General features: G+C 38.7%; 1 protein-coding gene across 3 annotated transcripts in view; it reads left to right on the top strand.

Moving 5' to 3' along the window:
• Window positions 1-24,350, top strand: part of FHOD3 (formin homology 2 domain containing 3) — a gene marked incomplete at both ends in the record, with an annotated part of 399,092 nt that overhangs the window by 180,159 nt on the left and 194,583 nt on the right. For all 3 annotated transcript variants that reach the window (XM_082304478.1, XM_082304477.1, XM_082304476.1), the window contains 2 exons: window positions 5,577-5,644; window positions 21,505-21,610. In XM_082304478.1, coding sequence (XP_082160604.1) covers window positions 5,577-5,644; window positions 21,505-21,610 — 174 coding nt within the window. The remainder of the gene's footprint in view (window positions 1-5,576; window positions 5,645-21,504; window positions 21,611-24,350) is intronic.

Below are 24,350 nucleotides of genomic sequence, written 5' to 3'. Positions count from 1 at the left end.
TTTATAGATCTGCAGGACTGTATGTACCCATGGGCCCACTCGAGTAACCCAGTGAAGTCTACCAGGCTGCTTCCTGAAGCCTGTTCACAGGATTGGACCCGTGTGCCGGACTTCTTGCTGTGCTGCCCATATTTTTACCTAGTTTTATAATTGTGTAAATTCATTCAGATAGAATAACACCCATTTAAAATTGGAATAGTTTAATAATAAATTTGGAACTGTGGCATTTGCAGAAAGAGTTTTTTTTATTGTTATGAACATTGTTCTTTGACACCACACCACCCCCCCCCCCCCCCCCCCGCCCCATCAGTGCTGGTGGAAACCTAGGCAGTTCATTTATATTCTAAAAGACTATTACTATTACTTCTATCACTAATACTTCTTCCTAGTGAACACTTAAAATAATGTTTTATTCATTGGTGTAGGGACAAGAATTAAGTTTTTAGTTTCTAGAGTACTAGTCAGTTTGCAAGTGGCTGTTGGAAGCCAGAGAATATTGCTGCTTCTGTCCCATGCAAGGATTTTAGAAATGAATGGCAGGAAATGTTTCAAATGTCATTTAATTAGATCTGCACCAGGTACCCTGCTAATGTAATCAAATGTGGAGTTAATCTCCCTTTTATGTTTTTGTAAGGAAAGGAGCTTCATCTTGAAATTATAGTTTAAAGAAAAGAGGCACGGATGGGAGACGTGGAGGTCATTCAGGCAGCAGCAAGTGAAGCAGAGCAACTCCCATTTGTGCTCAGCCAGATGTTCGCGAGCCTTTGCCAATAGCTCAAAAGGCTGATGCTACATAAATTACTATATCCCAGGGACTAATTCAATGGGTGTGATGGAAGAGGAAGGGAGGAGGATGGTACCCTGTCGGTCAGAGGTCAGGTGTAACACATGGGACTGAACCAAGCAATATTCAGCCAGTTCTGTTTTTTCTTTTATTATTGTGGATTGAAAACACTCATTTTCCCATAGAAAGCAGAAAAAAAGTCAATACTTTAATTAAGAATATAACGACCAATTATTATTTTCTTTAAAAAGTCCCTTTTCCCATGTAGTCAAAAGAGTTGAATACCCAATGAAATTTGAGCCTTTGATAGCTGTCTTTGAAAATATAGAATTCCTTTTGAAAGCTACCAGTGGTCCAATAAAATAAAGATCTTTAACGGCTTCTCTTGCTTTCTGAAAAGGTGCCGATTGCAAGCCACACTGCCTCCCCTCCACTGCCGCATTTATACCAAATTCAGCTAGACAGATCCCTTTTCACCTAGCATGAGTTGTTTTCCTTTCCTCTCTAGGAGAGTTATTTTTGCAAAAGTAAAAGCAAACAAAACCCCAGAGTAATAAATAATGGTTTTCTTTTAGAGCGTGAAGTCTTCTTTCTACTGAAGTGCTGCCACTGCAAGAAAATGGGCACTCTTGGGTTTCTGCCTCTCTCGCGTGTCTGTCTGTATCCCAAGCCTGGTTATCTTTGACGCTCTGCCTCTAGAAAGAAGTGGTGAGCTAAGGGAATCTCTTTGTCTTTCAAGGATATACACCTACCCATTAAGATGTGAAGGATAATTTAACGAATGTGACTCTTGCTTGTTACAGAAAGGTAAATCAAAAAAAGCCCGTACCGCTACCTGGTTTTCTATCAGATAGTTTCAAAAGAGTTGACTCTGATTTTGAATGTTTGAGGTTGGCAGTGCTGATGCTTTTTAATTTCTCAGTATGTCCTACAGTCTACAGATAAAAAGCAAGGTTTCAACATTAATGAAGTACCAACTCAGCATCCCAAACAGTATTGCTTAATCAGTGGGAAGCCCATGGAGGGACAGAGTGCCTTTTCTTTCATAAAATAAAGAAATAAGCAGTGCCCTCTAGTGTTAGTTAACATCAGAGGGAACCACCAGGAGAATTTTCTATCATCTAGGTATCGGCAATTAGACTTATTTCACGGCTGCAGATGCAGCTGTTTATTTCTTGAAGAAAAGTAGTGAAAAAGAACTGCAATAGCATAGCTTACCAGGACATAAGTGTCAGAAATGCAGTCATTAATATGCAGATACAGTCAGAAATCTCAAACTCCCTGACCTGTTTCATCTTCTCTAATCTTGAAGTGCATGAGTGTGGTATGTCTCCAACCTGTATAGGGCCTGGGGAAGGACGGGAGATGTGTTTTACCAAAAGGCCAGAGACTCGTGAAGTTTCAGGGAGAGGTGTAGCAGCGAGTGTTCCTGCTTGAAGTTTGGAGGTGCAGTTTCTCGCACAAAGCAGTCCTGGTGCACATATTCGAGCTTATCTACAACACGTTATAACAAGGCAGTGAGCAAGTAGGTCTTCTGGGCTGTCCTTGGAGCACCTCAGAATTTTTTTGGTTCTGGTGATAGTAGCAGGTTGAACTCCTGTTTCAAAGCCTTAGGCATCATTTGTTTCAGTTAGAGACAACTCTGCCAGGGATACACTGTGGAAATTACAGTCAGCTCTGCTTTAGCAAGGAAGGCTATTTCTCAGTCTGTTTAAAAGAGGGCGATGCTTTAAATTGCTAATGTAAAACAGCAAGCGTTAAAAAGCATTTGCTATCTGGTTTCTGAATCATCTTCAGTGTGAAAACATTGTAAGCAAATGTGCCTTTCCCTTTCTGTTTTTTTTAATTTGATTTTCTACCACAGAAAAAGAGTTTACGAGTGATTATTGCCTTTCAGTTTCTGCTGATGTATTTTCATAGCCTTGGTTGCAGTCTGGGGCTTTTGGGATGAGCCCTGAGGTCCCTTTGGTGTTAAAGTTACTGTTGATAAATGGGAATCCTGTGAGGCCTTGAGAGCATCTTACCGAGCGTCCCTGAGCTGTAATCTGGTGTACGCATTTGTCACTTTATGAAAAACAGCATATAGAAATACAATAAAAGTACAAGCTTTTATAAGGTGACCCATGCAGTACCTTGGCTTATGCAGGCTTTCTTGCCCTGGGGGAGGTTCGCCCTGGACTGCGGTTTTCTAAACCAAAACATCATCTGATGTAGCATGACTCCGAGGAGTGACGGTCTCACTTTCCTCCTTGGGTTATGCTCCATGAATGTTTCTGATGGCTGCCAGCACTATAAGAAGTGGGTGCCAAGACTTACGTAGACAGTCAGTATATTGCCCATGTGTGAAAATATCAGGTGAAGAGGTTAGGAACTTGTATTTCTGAGCTGATTCAACAAGATAGCTGCACACGAGGAGGGATCTGCAAATGTACATTGTCTCTGTGTAGATTGCTGTGCCCTGATAGTAGCTGTCAGAAATGAGATGACTTACCTGGACTGTTGCTCCTCAAAAGGGGTGTCAGACCAGCTCAAGTGTTTGGAATGCGTGCCACTCTCTTATTGCCACTGCTGTTGCCAAACTTGATACTTGCAGTAGTTACTGATTCTTCAGCTCTAATGATAGACCCCTTTTTGAGCTGCAGTTAATACTTTTGTCCTGTTTGCTACACGCGGGCAGGGTTGTTTGTGCTGATTGCCAAGGATGAGCTTATGCTCTGTGAAAAGACCAAGAAGAAAAATGTTCGGCATTGTTCCTCCTGAGACGTACCAAAAGTCTGCACGCACCAATGAAAGCAACCAGCGTTATGGTATTGTAACAATGGTTCGTTAGGACTTTACCCTGGGCCGGGATGAGGATTATTTTTGTTTAAGACCAAGACCAACAGATGGCATTTGTTAGGATATTGATATTTATATACAAAGTTGCCAGCACTTCAAGAAGTGGTGCCTCTCTTAATTAAGATGATAATGCACTGCCTTGTTTGTAGTGATTCTGCTTGTAATGACGCTGGTGAATTATGAATAGAGGGAAATTAGTAATAACAAATGCCAGATGGAGGTATCTTTCAAAGAGGAATATTTTGTGTAATATGGCATGTAAAGTTGACAGACCGGGTCTTAAAAGACCTTTATTATTCTTTAAGCTTTCCTGACAAAATTACTCTTTATCCTGCCAAGAAATGTAGTTTCACATGCCAGTGTGTTTTTAAGCAAGAGTAATTAAAGTATGCCTCTAAGTTTATGGCTTGAAGTGAAATCCGTTCCTCCAGTGTTTTGTCAGGAATCTATAAACAGTGCAAGGAAGGAGACAACTTATAACAACAATAGTTTTGCCAATTCTACACGTTCTGCCTTTGAAATCAGAGGCAATTAGGGATGAACAAAACTACTTTCAAAGTTTACAAAAAAAAGTGTAAGTTTTGCTGAAGCTTTACTTCACATTTTTACTTTGGTTGAAGATGACTGTTGGGAATAAGAAATGTTTTGCTAAAATTAAAACCTGCCTTCTTTGATTGAAGTAAAAAATGATTACTGGGTTATAAATGTATTGAATCCTCAAATGCCAGGCCTTTTTTATAACTTCCTGAAACAGGGAAATAAAATTTAATTTGATTTTGTAGTGTAAAGTAGTAATTCAAAGAGAAATAGACAAGGGAAAGTAAGAAATAATACTTTAGGGTTTGATAATTCATTTTCTCATAAGAATATTCCCACTCCACGGGCATTGATCTCGTGACCTGCTAGCCACTGTCCATTGCAGAGAAAGTCCTTTCATGATGATCTGTGGGTGAGGCAAAGTGTGTCATGGGGGGTGACCGTGAAGATGTGATTTTCCTTTGTAATTGTATTAGCATAATAAAATTCAATTTAGGACTGTAGAAGTGTTGCATATAATCTCTCTCCATCAGATATGCCAAACGTAGTAGACCAGGAAGACCTGAAGGGCATACCTTCTGCTCCATCCATGCATAGTCACAAATCACTTTTAAATACGCAATAATAAACTTGAGATGTACAGTCCAAGACTTCTTCCAAAGGCACAAACATTGTGGCAGGGTTCAGAAAGATAGCAGAGGAGTTGCTTTTGTCTTCTTTAAATTATTTCTATGAGTATGCATTAGTAGGGGAACAAATGAAGTAATATGTTTCAGTATTGGATGATGAAAAGAAGGCTTCTGCTTCATTTAGAAGAAGATCAAGATCAGTTTTCATGAGAATAAAACACTGTTTTGAATTATGCTTAGAACAGACTGTCCGACTGTTTCTGGTATTAACATTCATTGCCATCACAGAAAGGATTTAACAATAGAAAGATGAGAACATGAGAAAAGAATGTCTAGAGGGAAGGCAGTCAAGGATGGGATTCAGTGGCTCTAGCTTTGATAACAAAAGCAATGAGGGCTCTCAGTTGAGTCTTTTGAGACTAATCTGGTACTTTCAATAAACCCTAAACTTACCTTAATGCAGAAAGAGCAGTATTTTTAGGCATTTTCAAAAACTCCTTAGAGCATTGTTTCTCACTGATCTTGTTGAAGCTATTGTGAATTTACCTGGGGGACGCCATCTGAAGTTATGGACAGCTAAACCCTGGTTTTACTTGTACTTTTTTAATGAATGAGTCCTGTATATATAAAAATCAAAGCTGCTTTCTTTAACAGCAGTCTACCTAATGGGAAATGGGCACTATGACTCTTACACTCCAGCTCCTTTGAAATCTGTACTGCTTTTTTTTCCATGTTGTCAGTTTTGTTTATGCTGAACTTCTTTCTGTTGTCCTTTTTTTTTTCCCCAGAAAAACTTTACAATTCCAATGGACGCGAGCTGAGGCGGGCACTTTTCTCCTTGAAACAAATATTTCAGGTGAGCAAATAATGTCTGTCCATTCTGTGATTTGAACATGAATTGAATTTCTTTTTTTAATGTGAGGTATAACCTACAGTTTCTGGCAAAAGAGAATTTTAAGTCTTCATTTGCAATGTGCAATTAGCCAATTGCTTCTTAGGGTCTTTTCTCTTTATGGTCTGCAAGCCTTCCCCTGTTCCTTCAGTCTGTCAGAAGGCAGGACCAGATGTGGAGTAATTGGCAGAGTTAGTGGTTGGAACCTGCCAGAAAAGGAGAGAAGAAAATTGGGACTTTTAGATGGAAACTGCTCGTTAGACAGTGGCTTAGTCCTGTATTGGGAAGACTGGAAGGAGGATGTGAAAAGAGGAGCTAGGAAACCATGGGTTGGGGTGATGGCCCAACATTGGCCTAATAATTGACAAACAGACTAGGCTTAAGCCACATCAAAAACTAAAAAAGGGTGAGAGAGATGTGGGACAGATCTGATGAGGAACCAAGATGTAGTGGGAGAGCTCTGAAGGTGTTAGAATCTAGACTGAGGTTAGAGGAAATGATTTATTGATTAGAAAAGATACTTTATAGAGCTGAGGAGGGTATGGTAGTGATTAATCAGTTTAAGGAAATGCATGGATTTGAATGTGAGTGTTTGTTATGGAGGAGACCTGAAATCAGCAGGATTTTCGGTCCTATGGGGAAGTAGCCAATGTGATAGACAAGTAGTGTGGATGATAAGAAAGTTTGAATGAAAATTCAAATTAAATGAAAAATGAAAATTCAAATGAAATTCAATGAAATTGAATTAAAAGCTTGGATTTCAGACTGGTTTTACTGGACAAGGAGAAGGACTTTGGAAGGTTACAGGACTGGAAGGAAACTTGTTGGAGACAACTGGTCAGGAAAAGTGCAAAGAAAATGTCGGTGAGAACTAGAGCATACTGCCAATGTGATCCTAAAATGGAATTCAGGATGACACATTCTATTTCTATCACTAAATACAAGTGAAATCAATAAGAAAAGCACCTGTACTCCTTTACTAATGGATTCAAATGGAGGATGACAATCTGTAATGTTTTTCAGCTACAATATGTAGGTGTAAGGGTTTCAAGCTGTTAGTTTAGCATTTTTTGCTTTGTTTTAGAGAGACATTTATTCTAAGAAGAACAATGTTTAACAACTCTACAAGACTGCAGAATTGCATATTTCCAAAACACAATGCTTTCTGCAGGTTTCAAAGTTAAGCATTCAGAATTTAAATAATGCCAGAATGAAGATTTTCTGAACAATAGGAGTAGATAGTGAAGGGTGCACCATTTAATGGAAAATTTTATTAGTTGAAAGTGTCTTCTGGGTCCAAAAAAAGTCCTTGAATTTTGAAATTTTTGGAGAAAGTAGGAGTTCCAGCTCCAAAATGATCTGTTCATCTCATGGCCACAGACTGGGGAAAACCAATTCAGGGCATTCCCAGAGAAAGACTGAGAGTCACAATGATGCAAGCTGGGTTTCCCTGTGAGCTTGCCAAGTGGGTGGACTGTGTGCTCAGAGGAAATTAGGCAGGTTTCCAAGAGTCTTTTTTGGTTTCTTCTCTTTTTGTTCACCTCAACTGTTTCTGGCAAGTATTTGTATTTCTTTGAATTTATGTATTCCACAGGTTAATCTGGGCACTCATGCATATTTAGCAGTGAGTGCTAAGCCTCTCCTCCCACCCATCCCACACCTCCCGTACCTCCCATCGTGACTTTTCCCAGTTTGGGTATTCGTAAACGTTCTCTTCCATGTAGGTTACTTGAAGTCTAGTAGGTATTTCTGAGCACATAGTGCCCAGCGCTTTCGGTGAACACACCAGTAAGATCTCTGTCTTCCAGCTGGTCAGCTGTTTTCATGGAAATGTTTAAATATTTATCCTAATAAATTTAATTGGAGTTGAGTGTGTTGAAGAGTAATGAGAAGGAAGGGAATTGTGTGTGAATTTAGTTTTTAAGCGAAGCCTGTCTGATAGTTTCAGAACATAATTTTCCTTGAAGAATTCGACATCCCTGCTTCCTAATGTATGTGATACGGAAAGGAATTTGGGAATTATCTGTTCCCACTTTAAGTAGCTACTTCTGGTAGAACTGTGGCTGTTTGTCGAGCAAACATGCCCTTCAAAAAATCTTTATATACTCTGAAAATACAGGTTCTCGTTAGTGGACAATTGAGAAGTCTTCCTTGAGCTGTAAAGTATTCATATCATATGCTCACATATTTGAGGCAGTATACTTGAAACTGGAAAATGAGACGCTGTAGGATGTAAACTCCTGTTTACCTGTCAACTTCACTGTCCTTAACAGTTACCAGCATTGCTAAGGGCATCTTTTGAGTATGATTTTAGTTTATCTCATAATGAACCATGACAGAGAATGTAAGATGACTTTCTATGTGTTTTAGAAAGAAAAGTTATTTCAATTTTTTAGTGAAGAAAAATACAAGTTAATATTATAAGGTTATATTATAGACCAAACACTGTTGTCCAAAAGGTCATGCCTAATTTATTTTTTAGTCCATGACATTAAAGTACGTCAGCATTCTAAATTTATCATTATGTTAAAAGTTTTTTAAAAGGTATATTTTTCAACATAAATATCTGTTTGATTTTGTATCTCATTATATTTAGTATTTTAAATTCCTGAAGAGTACAGTATTTTGGAAATAAAATGTTGACTTCAAAACCAGTCTTTATTTTCGTTTTAACAAATTTTCAGTGTTATGGAGACTTCATTATGTCTTTAAGTGCCAAGACAGTTCGTAACACCATGTTTTTATAATCATTTCATCATAGCTGAGTTAATTTGGCACAGTTCTGTGTCAGTATCATTTTTAATTTAGAAAGCTTCAAGGTAATGTGCAGTCTTATTATTTGCATTAATTGGGAACAAGCCCAAGTTTTACATCAAATATGAATTCCAAATAGTTGGAGCTCTTGGTTTTTCACGCAAGGCCTCAGCAAAGCTTAGCAATGTTTGGCAAAAGCAATGCCTTTGTTTCAAATTTTAAATGAAAGATTCATTTGGCAAGTCCAAACTTGGAATTTCTTTTTGGTTTCTTCTGGTTGGCTGGTTTTAGCAAAATGATATGGGTTATGTGGAGCATTTTTCTTTGACAGTAATGCCATTCTGTTCCTGTCATTCATTCTGAAGGGTTAAGATAGCCACACTCATCATCTTTTGCTGAGCTGTAATGCAGTATTCTTCTTCTGATTTACTAGTATGCTTTTTGACAAACTTACTTACGGAGTAAGGAAAGTAACGTGCAGGCTAGAAGTATACGAAGCACTTGACCTTAAAAGAACTGAAAAAACATATACAGATATAATTGGCAACCTGTTGGAATACGGTTTTAGCTCCCTTTGACTGCATTTTCTGTCAGACTTCTGAGTTGTCTGGTTCTTGTGCTTCTCAGAGCTTCATGAATTTTGTGCAAAGTGCTAGAACTCCCAAAGGCATCCGGGGCAGAATCCAGCTGAACATGGCACTTATAAAATCAGGGTCGACAAACATTCTTGCATTGCCTGATTGTGATATCATAAGAGAGAGAAAAATAGAGCTGCTTAAAACATTTAATTCAGTATCAATCTTAAAAGCAGAAAAATTGGGTACGAGCACTATAATAAATAGTGCTGCACAATTTATGTGATACTAAACAAGTTTATTTAACAAGACCCTCTGATACAGACTATATGTAATATAAAGCAGGCTTGGTTTAGAACCTATAAACAAAAGTGTGCCTTGCAGTTACAAAGCATTACAAAGCATAGTTTCAAATCATGCTGATTGCATCATTTCAAAATATGAAAGAACTGGATAAGAATATGGTGTTGTAAGAAAAATAAGAAAGCTATAAAGCATGTTTCAAGTCTGTTGAAATCTATAATCATGTGTTAATCTGCTTCTTAAAGTTTTGGAAAATATTTTTAATCAATCAATGCATTGGGTTTTCTGGAAAGCAGACCTAAAAGATATATATTTAAAGTGTTAAGGAAAAAAGCCAGTTTTCTTTTAGGACTGTTTTCCCCACTAAGTGTCATTTGACAAATGCAGGAGATCTCCCACTATTTTTCTTGAGGAGCCTAGATTCCTGTTTTGTGTTGTGATCAGAAAATCAGGCAACACAGTCACAAAATTCTCTTACAGAATTTTCTTCTATTGTTGAGAAATTCATTAATCATTGAACAATTGAGCTTTGTGTAAAGCGTCACAAAGAACAGCTATGTAGGGGCCCTGGAAACATTAACTAGAAGGTGTTTGGATAGACACAATCTTATCAGTGAGTGAAATCAAATGTCACACACTTCAGCTGCCTAAGGAGTCATCAATCATCCTTAGGAGAGCAGAAGGAGTATTCTGTGTTTGCCTCATTGATCTCAAGGAAGGAGGCTGCTCCTTCCCCTCTTGCAAGCATGACTGATGACTCCTTAGGGTTTGAAGCTGTGTGACACTTGATTTAGGGGCTCCTGTCATCACTTGTGAGGCAGGCTGCCACCTCTCCCCTTTAAGAGCCCTCTTGGAAGGGTTCTTGATTAAGTAATGAAAAAGAGAAAAACCTTTATTTCCTTCCCAAATGAAATTCACCGTAGTTCTGCATAGCAGTTTACAGATCTGTTTAATCCTTTTTATAAAGGATATCTCTCATTACTGTTTAGAGATCGTAAATAAAATAGATATGACAGATTAAATGTTACAATCAGTTTCTCGATTTCATTGGCGAATACAGTGTCTTCTTCATGCCTAGACAATGTCACGGACTGAGATCTAAACAGTTCTTAATGAGACTATAAAATATTTCCACCACAAGGACAGCCTAAAAACTTGGGAAGCCGCCATTATTCATTCTTTAATCTGTGCGAAACTTTGAATTGAAACAAAAAACCTTGTTTTTTATGGAGCCCATCTACTTTAGCTTCCTCAGCTATGTAATACAGTGCATGAACGTTGTTTGATCTGTTGTTTAGCTGCCATGAAGAATATCCCTGGTAGGGTCTGGTCCAGGTGACTGTTCCAGTAATTTTTAATTCCACTATTAACTGGGAGGAAAAAAACACAGTGTATTAATGTATCTGCTGTCTACTCAAGGTGCACGGGATGAAATTCTGTCCCCATCAAGTCAATGGCATAAAATGTCTTTAGTTTCAGTGTTATTTTTACCTGGTGGTTGAGTGTATACAGGTAGATGGACTGTGGTAAACAAACAGAGACAGCAGAACTTTTTTTGTTCATTTCCTGCTAAATGTGGGGGAGGCAACCAAAGCTCTTCTGACTAATAATAGATTAATCTGATACTGAGGTGTGACTTAATTTTGCTTGCTTGCTTCTTGCGCTTGGAGGGGAAAATAGTTATCTGGGGAAAAAGATCCTGTAATTATCTGCATGTTCATTAACTGAAATAATAAAATATTGAAAGCAGAAAGCTACTTCCAAACAGTTCAACTTGCTGAAATAGTAGTAGAGTTTCTTTTCCATATTGTTTCTTTCAACCTGTTTTAAGAATTGTAGTACAGTTCACTTCCCTCTCCTGAAAGACGGAATGCATAAGTTTATTGCTCTGTACGACCCAAACAGGTGGCCCACCATTTTCAGTGGTAGAACTTGATGGTAACTCAGGGACCTTTCTCAGGTGAATGTGGCATCATGCAACTGCAAGGTTAAGTGCAGTGAGAGCACTGGAAGCAAGCATTGCAGTGTCACGGTGAGATGGCTTTGTACCTGCGGCTCACTCATCTCATACAGGAATCAAGCAGGTTATGTGCAAGCAGTGAAGTTAATGACCAAAGTCACTGGAGAAGCAAAACACCGTGTTCAGAGGAAAGGGGAAACAGAACTTTCTTGGAGAAGATGGTGGTGAAGATCAGGCAGGATCACAATAATTTGATCTTGGTAACTGAAGAAAGCAGACTTAAAGTAAGAACATAAGTGTGGCATGGGAGCAGCTTTGCTGTGCAGGCTAAGTACCCTTCCCTCTCTAAATTTTAATTTGTCTTTAATCAACTTAAGACACGAGTGATTCTTTGGGGATCTCAGTTACATCCACTGAAGATACCTTTGGTTTCGACTTAGCAGTGCAAACTTTCTATTTCCTTCCCTACGTGTAAGTGCCAATATGTGTCTTTTATAGACTGATTATCTATCAGAAAAGTTTAAACATGAAAGACTGTAGGCTGATTTCTCTCCTTGGTCTTCTAAGAATTTGTTGTATGTATCCAAAAGGAAGAAAACTCTTTATGAAGGGACACCCAAAATCTTAAAGGACTAATTCTTCATTCATATACAAATGAGACACATCTCACTAAGGAAGAAAAAGAATAAATGAATAGGAAATGGGTGATAATAGATGTATTGGACTCTGATAAAATAATACAAATATGAGCTGAAATTTTTCAGGTTTTAAATTTATCCTTTTTTCATGGATGCCCAATAGGAAAGAGCAATTATTCTAAGAAGTTACTTTAATTTCACTAGACAAGACTACTTTTTAAAAAAAGGAAAAATAAAAGAGATTGCTAAGAAAGTTTTAAATGTTTAAATAATTTCATAAACATGTGCAATATTTGTTGTCTACCTTCTACCATACTTTTTCTTCTGTTTTTTGTTGGCTGGAACTTGATGCTCTAAACATACCTTAACTGTGTCTAATAAACACTGATTTGACTCTGAGGAATCTCAACAAATCTAGTAAAGCAGGATTTGATTCTTATCTATTACTTATTTCCTCAAGATTTTTTTCCATATGCTACAGGACAGCTAGTGGGAATGCTACATGGCTAATGCTGGATATCTTAGGTACCTGAATACCTGTCATTTGAGGAATTTGAGAAAGACTTTGAGAAGTCTTTGCATTACTGAAAAGTTATTCATACAAATGTCTTGTTTCAAGTTTTATATATTTTTAAAAATTCTGATAGATGAAAAAAAAATCCAAAGATATCTGAACTTGTTTCAGATTAGAGTACTTCCCAATATCCTCAAGCTTGAAGAAATTCTGTCTGTAAGAGAACTGCGTATTTGTTTCAAGGTATTAAATACTGGATATGTTTTCACGCGTTTTAATTTGTAAAGTAATGTTAACTATTGAAACATTTATTTTGTCCCCATGTATTCTTTCAGCTATCCAAAAGAAACTGCAGAAAGGCATACAATTTAAAATGTGTCCCTATGCAGAGGAGGTGTGAAATAATAAGTATTGCAGCTTCTCTGCTTTGCTAACGGGAAACACCGGCAAATGCTATATTTGTTTTGCTGGTATTTTCAGTGCAATACTAAATGTGTTCTTCAGAAACAACAGAATATTTATTTTCTGGACTTGAGGGTATTTTAGAAGGGAGACTACAGGGGATTAATGGCTGCAAATCAAACACTTTACTTTTGGGTGAATTTCTGTATCTCTTTATTGGTGCCAAGGTGGAAATCCATAATAAGCAATAGTGTGGTCTGTATTTTAAATGTTTTCATCTTGGAAAGAAAGAAAGAAAATTTACTTTTTAATACTTTAATGGCATAGCGCTATCATTAGCTGGCACAGATGTACTTAAAAAGTTGGCAAAAAAGTTGCTGGCATTTGGTGATTGCTACTTAGGCAACTGACTCATGGTAAGGATATGCAACGGAACTGATACTTGAGGGTGAATTTTCATTGTAATCATCACTAGAAGCCAAACTTTGCACTGCAGGTTGCTTAAATATATTACCCCACTGAAAGTAAAGGGGGATGGTCATTTCTGTGCATGCTGTTGTAAAATGTTGCTCCACGTAGATAGATGCAAGAATAGGAAAAAAGGGAACAGTGTAAAAATACTGATGTCTTTATATCACGTCATGGTCGTGCTTCTACACAGATGTGCATGTAATGAGTTGGAAAGGTGTAAAGGCTGGGGGAGAGAAGCAGAGAAGGAGCGTGGAGTCAGCATGGAGGAGTGTAGGGGAAAGGCTGGAGGGCAGAGGAGTGGAAGCTGTGGCACAGCTGGCGAGGGCAGTAAAGCGGCTGAAGTGCATCTGCAATCAACAGAGATAACGAGGGGAAGGGGCTTCCATTGAGGGACAAACTGGCTGCTTGGTCCCCATCAAACCCTTCACTGCTAAAACGCTTCTGCCACTGCCGCAGTTACCTCTAGCAGCTGACTGCAGTTTCAGGACATCTCGGTCCAGGGCACCCGTGTTCTCAAGGAGTTCTTCCGCTGGGTGTGCTGGTGGGAGCGGGGGGGAAGGAAGACAGCAACTGAACTTGACTAGCATCCTTATCTTGGAGTAGTTTCTGAGTTGCCAAGTATCAGGGAGTGAAAATACTTGTCTTAGAGAGGTGGACTCTGTGACAACAGCAGAAGAATCTCCTGCTGCTACCCCAAGAGTGGTGTTCGGTTCATCTTATAAAAGTAGTGTCCTGACTCAAAGTAGAGCAGAGGTTTCATGGTTTGATACAAGACTTGCCTGCTTAACCACTGGCTCATCTCGTCCATACATAGAATCATTTTGTAGCTGCTTAAATAATTTAGGTTGAAATGGCAATACAGTCTTGAGGGACTCATAGGACTTAAGTTTATGTATGTATGCGTATAAATATATATATGTGCGTGTGTGTATGCTTTTGGAATGATTTCTTTCCAGATTTGTTTGCAATAGATGACTTGGCTTTTAAATTGGACTGAAATAAGCAGTGACAATTGAATTAGATAGTATCAGGCACTTCTGGATTGGCAATCTAGTATTTTAATTATATCAATAATTTTGGAGTCCAAAGAACAGAACTATAGTTTAAAGTGTGGGAAAGTAACTATAAATTATATCTTGGCGGTCCATGCTCCTTCAATCACTTCCTGACTGTGTTTACCCAGTTTTCAAGCCAAAATGAGCTTTTCTAACTGCAAACATTGCGAGCCAATCTTGATTTATAAAATGCAACCTGTTGCTTAGCCAGTAAAAAAGCTGGACTCCAGAAATGGTCTGGGATTTCTGTTTCTAATAGAGCACGGCATAACTCTTTTATTACTACATCATTGTAGTCTTGTCAATGGGAGTGATTATTTTGCTGGTAACTTTAGCAGATGTGATGCATACTGAAGGCAGGTAACAATAGTTAAAAATATTCTTGTGGATATTTTATTGTGGTATATTTCTAATGTAGACTTTGGGGTCATAGAGCTAGGCTGCTGAAAGGAGAGCTGAGAGGAACTGGCTGTTGATTTTCTATTGCTACTGGGGCAGAGCATTGTATAAGCATTAGGCATAAGCATAAGAAATGATATGGGGAACCTGTGGACATGAAGGCTCTCATAGCCCTGCACTGCCACATTGCTACTGCTGCCCAGGGCAGTCGGGTTAGGAGCAAGCTATGGGGTTGTTTTGGGGGTTTTTGTATACATGAGGGTTTGCCAGAGCCAGAGGAATGCTTAGGAAAGAAGATCGGTAGATTTCTATTCTCTTTGCACTATTAGGAGTAGGAAGGGTGGAATAAGGACCCACCCATCATTGATGCTATTGCTAACAGAAACACGGATTTTATCATTCTTCCTTTATTCGCTTAGTAACAGAGGAAGCCTTTCAAGTATCATGGGCAATAGTCCTGCATTTTACTTTCTTGTGATGGAGCACCAGATGTATTGTCATTTCAGATTTATGCCAGCGAAAGCCTGCAGTCGCGCGTGGTTTGCTCTTTGACCTGCCTCCTCCTTCCTCCCTTTCCTCACCAGTCAGCTGCTGTCCCTCTGCTGCTAATTTACATCCCCAAATGAATGAAGCCTAATCCCTAATCCTTAATCCTCCTAAAACCAGCTGAACTTTGTGATCCTATCTTGACTTTGTAGGAGATTTAAAAAAAAAAAAAAAAAGAAAGGGTGAAAAAATGTCTTTTCAGGTCTAAAGGGGGGGAGGGGGAGTGTCTTTCCTTAAAGTGCACTGGCATTTTACTGTTTCATGTATTTTTCCTTGCTACTCTATTTTTTTCACATTGAGCATAAATATCTGGGGTTTCTGTTTCAGTTCTGCCTCCTTGTCATGCAACGTATATTCCTGGCAGGGGAATCTGAGGAAGAGGGGTTTCCAAGGAGACCTCTCTCCGATGTATTAATACAGAGTGGAGACAGCACACTTGCCCAGCATACTATTTGAGAGATGAACATAGCAATAAATAGAGATTTCCCTAGCTCTCCCTTTTAAAAAGTAGTAATTTTTTATTTCTGGAGCCAGGCAGTGCATGAATGAGCCGTGCCCTTTCTGCCTGTAGGACTCTGTATCGGTATGCTGCCAGCATCTTGTCCCATAAGATTTCAGGCAGCAGGGGAGGATGCTCCTCGTCTTTGAATCTGGTAGGCTTTACATTTCTCCTCTTCTGCTACATTGCACGGTGAATTGGCAATATTCATCTTGTTTTTTGCCTAGGTGAATTATCACAACGTTAAAATGCGAATGCAGTATATCTTTGTGAAGTTACTGGTTTTGGTCTACAGGCAAAATCAGAGCTGGCCTGAGAATCAGAGTTTGAATCTCTCTTAAGAGGGATGTTGTAGAGTGACAGAGCAGAGAGGGAGGCTCTTCCTCACACAGAGGGTGAAGTGCGTTAACTGCTGGAGCTCAGTGTGAGTGCAGTCCCCTGCTGTAAGCCCATAGGCAAAGCTTAGGAAGAAGATTCTCGTGCGTAGGACTGGTACCCCGGCTGCCTGTGCTGCTCTCACTTCTAGGCTGGGTTATTGCAACTTCTGCATTTTGGAAAGTTTGGTCGGTACAGAATGTGATTGCTGGCTCACTCAGTAACGTGTCATGTGGAGAGCACAGGCTGGGGAACCCCGTGGTTCTTTATTTAAAGAAATGAACGTAATAAAATGTGCAATGTTTAACTTTGTAACAGAAAAAGGAGAGGACTGTATAGCATAGGATTAAATATAGGAATGCTCAAGCAACTAGAAACAATGGGATAGTTTATGAAGAGAAAGGAAAAAAAAAAAAAAAAAACATAAAAATGAGGTTCTCCTTGGTGGAAATCTCATTGACAAGCATCTTGTTATGATTTCTTGGAAAGACAGTACTCTGCACAGCTGTTAGCCACATAAGAGAGAAATAATCTATGTGCATATCCAAATGTGAATATTCAGTTACTAATCCAGTTTCCCCAAATACTTGGAATAGAGCTTTCACCAGTGCTTGTTAGTTAAAAAAAAACAAAAAACAAACAAACAAAAAACCAAACTTGCCCTTGAGAAACTGTGTTCCAAAACCTTGATTCTTATTAGGAGGCAGAGCAACTCTCTTGTGGCAGAAAAAATAATCATGCTTTGGGTGAAAGTTTTCAAACATATGGCCCACAGAAACAGCAGGCTTCAGAAAGATTTATCTTTAACAGTATGTAAACAATTTATCTTTGCATGGCGAAGTTACGCATCAGGTAAGATGTATTCCTACAAAGTGCCATTCCTTGAAAAAAAAGTCTTCAGTCTCCACCTTCAGATAAGACCCTGCAAAACTGCATTAGAGAACATACCAAATGGTACAGAGATAGGAGAATGGGTAGGAAAGAAGGGAATCACGCCTACATATCTTATTCTGCGAGTGACACACGAGCATATTGTATAGACTGCTTGAGCACAGGGTTCATGGGGTCTTTTTAATAGCTAGGCTGAGTTATGCAGGTGAAAGTATGATTTGTGCATTTTGTCAACCGCATATGCAAGCTTTAAACTCACCAGTTTGAATATAGTTAATGTCTTTTTCATTATACATTGGACAAAAATAGAGCTCTATTACAAAGCGACATACACTATCTTCTTTTTTCTTCCTTCTGAGATGCCTGAAGAAAGGAAGAGACGTGATCTATTCCAAAGCTGTGAATGAAAGTGTAAAATACAGTTATCTGACAAGGCCACTGGTATCTTTTCGTAAAGACTTTAAGTAGCCAGCCTCTGTGTCACTGCACAATCTTTACGGTTGCAGGAGCTTAGCAGGAAGCTTGGAGAGCTTTGCCTGTGTTTTGCTGCTTTTCTCATCAGTGCTCTAATGCCTGCTGATTAAGGGCTCATAAATCTTTGCAATATTAGCGGAGGAGTCCATTTCCATAGCAAATGACAACCTCTCCCTGCCTCCTTTTAACTGTTATCACACACATGCGGCAGCTACTTGTACATATCATTGTCACATACACCATATATTCCGTACAATGAATGCTCTTTTCCTGGAAACCTGAAGCTCTTACCACTGCTAGAGAGCAGCCTTTACTGTTGAGGTCACCTAACTTGGCAAGTCAGTGAGTTAATGGGTCTGAAAAGATTATCCTAGACCAAAATTGATGTAAACATTCTCGTTTCAATGTAGAACGTATGGGCTTGGATGCCTTTCATCTTTCTTTGCACATTCCAGATGTTTGCTTCTTTCCTCTCATCGTATATACATGATGGGATAGATAATGTACTGAGTTCAGATTTATGTCTAGAGCATGATGTGTTTGTACTCCGCTTCATTACACCTTCTTTTTCCCTTTTATTTGGGAAAAGAGAAGTACCTTAAAAGCCTTTTTTAATTCAGGTTTGATTTGTTTATTCAGTGCTTTCCAAAAGCAGTCTGGTTAGAGTCCCTCGTCCCCTTCATTTCCTCTGCTGTTCCCCTGCAATATATCTCCGTTCAGTCAAGGATGACTCTATACTGTAGTGGTTTACTCCTTCGGCTGCTTTGAAAAAGTTCCAGAAGGCGTATCTCACAATTTGCTTTGGGAAGGTCCTTGTTTAAAAAAATAAAAAAGTCACCAACATAAAACAGATCTTTAGCATTTGGTATTTTGAGAATTAAATGCTAATTTTTTCCCCAGGTGAAAGTCTAATATGCATTCACATCTTAAAGTTGTAATGAGTATTTTGGTTTTTATCTTTCACTGAATGTCAACAGCCCTTAATGGCTATATGCTGTTAAAAATTTTCTTTTGTTCTTGAGTTTGACCTGAAAGTCTCTGAAACTGAACTACTGTTAACTTCTCTAGCATAGGGACAATTTTTTTGGTATCATCTGAATGTCTTTTACTTTTCCCAAATAGGCATGTTAGGTCTATTAACAAACGTCAGAATCCACAGACCACAGTTCTTCCTCCTTTTTCCTGTTTTTCCAGTCTTGCTTATTTGACTGTGAGTCAATCTAGAATAAATTATTTTTTTTCCTCAACTCAAGGATGATGCAAAATCAAAATGTCTACACAAGTATCAATAAAAGGTGTTTAAGGAACAAGGAAGTGTGCTCTGAGCTAGGACACCATTACCACCTGAAAAAATAATTGTGGTTATTTCACTCAGTAGTTTATATTGTTATATGTCTTGTTTCTCTTAAATTAGACAATGGTGTTGTCCAATAAAATATGCATCTATTTGTCATCAGATTTGTAGAAAAACTATTTTGGAGGATGCTTTCCCCACAGCTTTCTTGATTCTGCACTATGCTACTGATTTCTGTTAGTTTTTCTAAATTAGGCGTGCTCCTATCCTTTCTGTCCCTTACCCTTGCTCCCACCACTGCCCACTCTGGGCAGGGGAAATTTGGCACCTTCTCTCTTTAGTAGCAGGGAATTTTTAACCATTGACCTTGGCATACAATGTAACTTACTTTCCAGGTGTGCAAACTCCTTGTTGAATTACCATGGTCTGTAGCCTTGGTGTACCTAAACCCTGAATATACTTTACTTTAAGCTTAGCTAACAAATCCCAGGGATATGTTCCTCTCTCTTGAGTTTTAGGAGAAGCAAGATTCAAAATTATTGAAGAACAAGCGATTACTCAAGTGTTTTTGAGTTAAAAACGCCATATACAAAGGGATGTGTGGGAGGGAGCAGTTGCCTGGCTCCAAGGGGTGGCCAGCGAGGAGACTCCTCTGGGGTCCCTGGGTATGGTTCTGCCTCCTTGCTCTGTTGGAGGTGTCTCTCCATCATACAAGATAAGCTTGAATGTTGCTTGCTATCCACTATGATTTGGATCTGTGTATTGCATGCATGCATATTTATTTATGTATTTATTTGTAGTTGCTTGATTTTAAATCAAGTACCCCAAGTCTGGGGGGAATGAACCTGAGATATGGCTTTCATCATCTGAAAGTGTTCTGTCTTGTGTCCTTTTCTTATCTTTCCAGGGCTCTAGTTGTTGTAAAATGTTGTTCTGGAAGTTCACCTTGTAATTTTGGCATCGCTTGCTGCACAAATTAACTTGAGATAAATTGCTTCAGAGTTAAGAGTTTGGTCCTCTCATTGATGGCATTTGGGAAGGGCTTTGCCAGAGGCCACTGCTTGGGATGGGACAGGCAGAGGTCCACGTATCCTGGCTGACCGTGACCCTTCCTAGGGCCCTGTCCCGTGCACCGGGACGTGCTCTTTAGGTTGGCTGCTTGGCCAAAGGCACAGCAGCCTCTGTGCCAGCCAAAGGTCCCCTGCTGTAAAAAGGTCCTTAGCTGCTCAATGTAAACAGCTGTCTTAAGTCTTCAGTTCTCTTCTGGAATGGTAAAGGGAATTCCCTGGTGGGCTGCAGTGGAGGGGGATCTGTGCATGCGCCTTTAAAACACTGTCACGTACAACAGAGGAAATCAGGATGTAATTAGTGCCGTCTGTATTAACAGGCAGGTTGTCTGTGTACTCTCCCTCTACTCTGCTAGCGATCCCATCGTGTTTCGACTATGGCAAATGGTAGGATAGAGGAAATTTGTCGTCTTCCTAAAATTGAGTGCTTGTGTCTATAGTGCCCTGGTCCGACATGGGAGTTTGTAAACTTCCTAGCTCTTCAGAAAACATTATCAAGGCTTTTATCTATCTAAAGAAGAAGAAAAAAAAAAAAACCAAACAAAAACATACCTACTGTCTGGATCTTGGTTTCTCAGGGCCGTGTTTTTGGAAAACTAAAATTTCTATGTAGTATGCTGTTGTGTATCAAAACATATATTAAAAATAATTAAAAGAAGGGACTCGGCAACTCTGATGATTTTGTCCACAGAGTACTTCTCTTCCATTAATATTTTAAATTGGTTTTGTGCCTAATTTGTATGGCTAATTCATTAAGTGCTGCTTAATCAAGTTTTTAGTAGCCTTTTGTTTGTCTACATGAGCCTTCTGTAAGAGGAGAAGGCAAGCTTTAGATACGGTGCTCTATAGTTCCTTGGCATAGTATTATGCACGTAGCGCCCAGCAAAGCTCTCCTCTCCCTGGTACGTGATATGGGGTCATTCTGCTGCACTGAGTAGAGGGCTGATGGTTAAAAAAAAGAGTGAGTTGCTTTAACAAGTTTAACTTTTATCAAATATTAAGGAGCATTTTCTCTTACATTCCCTGTGTTTTCCATCATAATGTGGGAATATTATCTACTAGTAGTTTTTTATTCAATACTATACTTTCCCCTTCTAAATATAAAGAATTAATATTACGTTAAGATAATGAATATAATACTACATTGCAATAAACACCAATTTTAAAAGTTTTGTTGTATGCACTTCAAATACTGAAACTGGAATTATGCTAAGGCACATAGATGGCCTTCTCTTGTTAATACTGACATTTTAAGACTTTAAGGATGTCTGTTCATGTGATATGATGAGATTTTAATATCAGGTTGAATGCCTGAAAGCCCTTAATGAAAAAAATCAAAAGTCATATCTTACAGATATTAATCTTCTGTAGTTGACTTAAAGGTAAAAGCTTGTTTTTTCCTGCTTTGCATCAGTGTATTTAATTCTCATTTTAAAATTTAGAATTATGCTTCTGGTCTTCTATGTAACAACTTTCATATCAACTTGCTTGCATCATCTGAAACATAAAGTCAATGTTGCAGGCATGCATTTGGTTTTACATTAAGATATATCCTGTTTCTTTGTCTTTCAAAATTCTAACGCAGCTTTTCCTTTCTCCTGTGGCAGGATGACAAGGACTTGGTTCATGAGTTTGTTGTCGCTGAAGGTCTGACTTGCTTAATCAAAGTGGGAGCAGAGGCCGACCAGAATTATCAGAACTACATTCTGAGAGGTAAAGGAAATGCATCCAAAAGTTGGTTTTATTGCTCTGAATCTCTCACAGGTTTGCTGCAACTTGCCGTGTTAAGTGACTTGTAACATGTTTCTCCGTTTGGTCCCAATTCTTGCATGTTATGCAGGAAAATTAAGGGGGGGATTAATACTCACCACTGAGCAGGATGAATTGGAAAATTCAAATATTGACAGTCTCTTCATTGTCCAGCTTTTCCTGTAGATTGTACTGAAAATCTGTAATTCTAAGAAAGAAAAGGCATTCTAAAGCTTTCACTGGATAATTGTAAATGTCAAAGGGCACAGAGCAAAGTAACTTCTTGGAGCGGGATTGGTAGCTATGGAATAAACAGTGAGACAGTCATATCTTAAGTTCAGTTGGCTGGAAACAATTTTTAGCTAGCTGGTATTTTGGAGTTAAACAGGTAATCAGAGGTTTACATTCTGTTCTTTGCACTTAAAAGATAACTGGCAAAGGTGGGGTTTGGAGAGTGATGCGGAAAAGGTGTGTTACGGGATTAGAAAGATGATTTACTGTATTGTGACCCAACTGAATGCGTGCAATTTTCATCTAAGCAGGAAACCCAGGCTGCAAACTGGGACAGTTCCTTCAGTGTTTTGAGGGGTTATGAGCGAGGCGAGAACAGTCACACCAAGGGATCTTTGCTGCTGGATGATCTCACAGTAAATAGAGAGTGCTAATGAATGCATAGTTGTGGTGGATTGCTCACTTGAATTTTCTTAGACTGATGTATATAGCTGTCTTTAAAAATGTCACTTTGATGTATTTAGCTGCCAAAACTTAAACTGCAAATTGAGGAGTAAAACAAATACAAAAATAAGGAGGAGGATTTTGTCAGAACCAGAAATGCTAAGTTATTGAAAGCAAGGATGCAAATAGTAAGTGCGGCTTCATGCGAAGAACTTGAAGATTAGACTGTACAAATACCAGCTTTTGGGGGTGTATAAAAAACCAAACCAGTACCACAAATTATGTTCTATGTCAGTAGTTGTACAATGATATAAATGTACTTGAGTAGTAGCTCGTATATACTCAAAAGTAAAAGACTATTAACCATAATGAAACTAGACAAGGACACAGAAACATGTGAAAGAAAGATTTTCTTTACGGCTGAAAGAAGTTTCTGGGACGAAACTGGCCATAGGTGCTTTCAGAAAATTCAGACTAGAAGCAAAATAAAAGTGCCGTGTAGGACAGTCTGGCCTTCAGTCTGGGGGCTTACTCCTTTATCAGCTCGGCATTCATCTAGTGTGGCTGGGTGATGTCTTTGCCCTTCAGCTGCGTTTTGCAGCCAAATATTGAAAATTCAAAATAATGAAGCCTGATAGCTGTTTACACTACCTGAGTATCCAAGTGGCCTCATAATCCAAACACTGGATAGCCCTGCAGCTCTTCTGCTCCACTGTCAGATAAGGTCCATGGCACTGAGCCTCACAGTTGACAAAATGATCTGCTGATACCAGAGAAGATCTGAGTGATCTCACCACGCTATTGCGCGTGCCTTCATCTTATTGAGATCTCATTTGACATCATCCAGGTATGGATTGAGAAGAATTAGAACTTCCTTCCACATTGATTGCTTTTTCTTATTACTGGGATATACCCTAAAGCATCCAGAATTCAGGGAGATCACAGTGGTCTCTTTCTTCGTGCAGCTTCTCTAGTCATGCTGTGTTTAAGAGCTTGGTGTCCATAGTCTGAAATTAGAGCTGTTCCACTGGATTCAATGAATGATAAAACACAGCCTTAGTGCCAATGTCCACGGCATCATAATAAGGAAACTGCAAACTCATCTTGTTGCATTGTTATTAATGAGTGGTCACAGCTTGTTCAAAAGAAATATAAAACAAACAAACCACCACCACCACCACCAAAAACTAACCATATGGAAGTAAGCCATTGAGCTAAAAACTTTATTTTAAGATGTTGCTTTTAGGAATTGGTGTCTTCTGAAATCAAATCTTTTTTTTTTTTTTAACCCCTATTTTGCTGGTGCGAGAAGCTGAACTTTCTCTCTGGGTAGTGTATCCTAGCATCTATTGCAATAATATGATTTTGCTGTGTGATGGGGGTTTTATTATTACATTTTTTAATTTATGTATTAATTTATTATTTTATTAATTTATTATTACATTATTTATTAAATTAAATTTGTCTTGATCGTCTTTCAGGAAGTTCAAATCTTGTTACAGCTCCAAGATTATGTCAGCTGGTTTGCAGTTCCAGGAGCCAGCATGTACTTTCTGAATAGGTCTGCATGTGTAATGAGATAAAGATAGGTTTGGAAGTACAGTGTAGCCAGACAATCTTATCCAAATATATTGAGGAGGGTGCTGAAAAGAAACATTAAATACGTCATGTAGTAGTGTTTTTCTGGCATATTATTTTTGGACGACCATAGCGATTGGTTGGATTTTTTTTTGTGACAGCCGTGTGTATTATTGCAGTGCTGCATTTTATGAAACTCAGAGTACTGGTGAATAGGTTAATAAATTTCACTGAAGATACATTGTAGTTAGCACTGAGGTGGTCCCATAAGCTTTAAACTCAGTGTTAAGTTATGGAGATTTAAAAAAAAAAAAAAAAAAAAAATCATCTTAGGATTTTTGTGCCTTACTGCTGTGGTGTCCTTGTCCTGCAGATCTTTTGGAGTGAAATATATCCTTATTTTCACTGCATTTACCCTGAATCATAAAGGGATGTGATTTCTCCTTAGTTC

The sequence above is a fragment of the Platalea leucorodia genome (assembly GCF_965183815.1).
Source record: "Platalea leucorodia genome assembly, chromosome: 1".
Taxonomy (NCBI): Eukaryota; Metazoa; Chordata; class Aves; order Pelecaniformes; family Threskiornithidae; genus Platalea; species Platalea leucorodia.
This window is presented reverse-complemented; position numbering and strand designations above follow the sequence as displayed.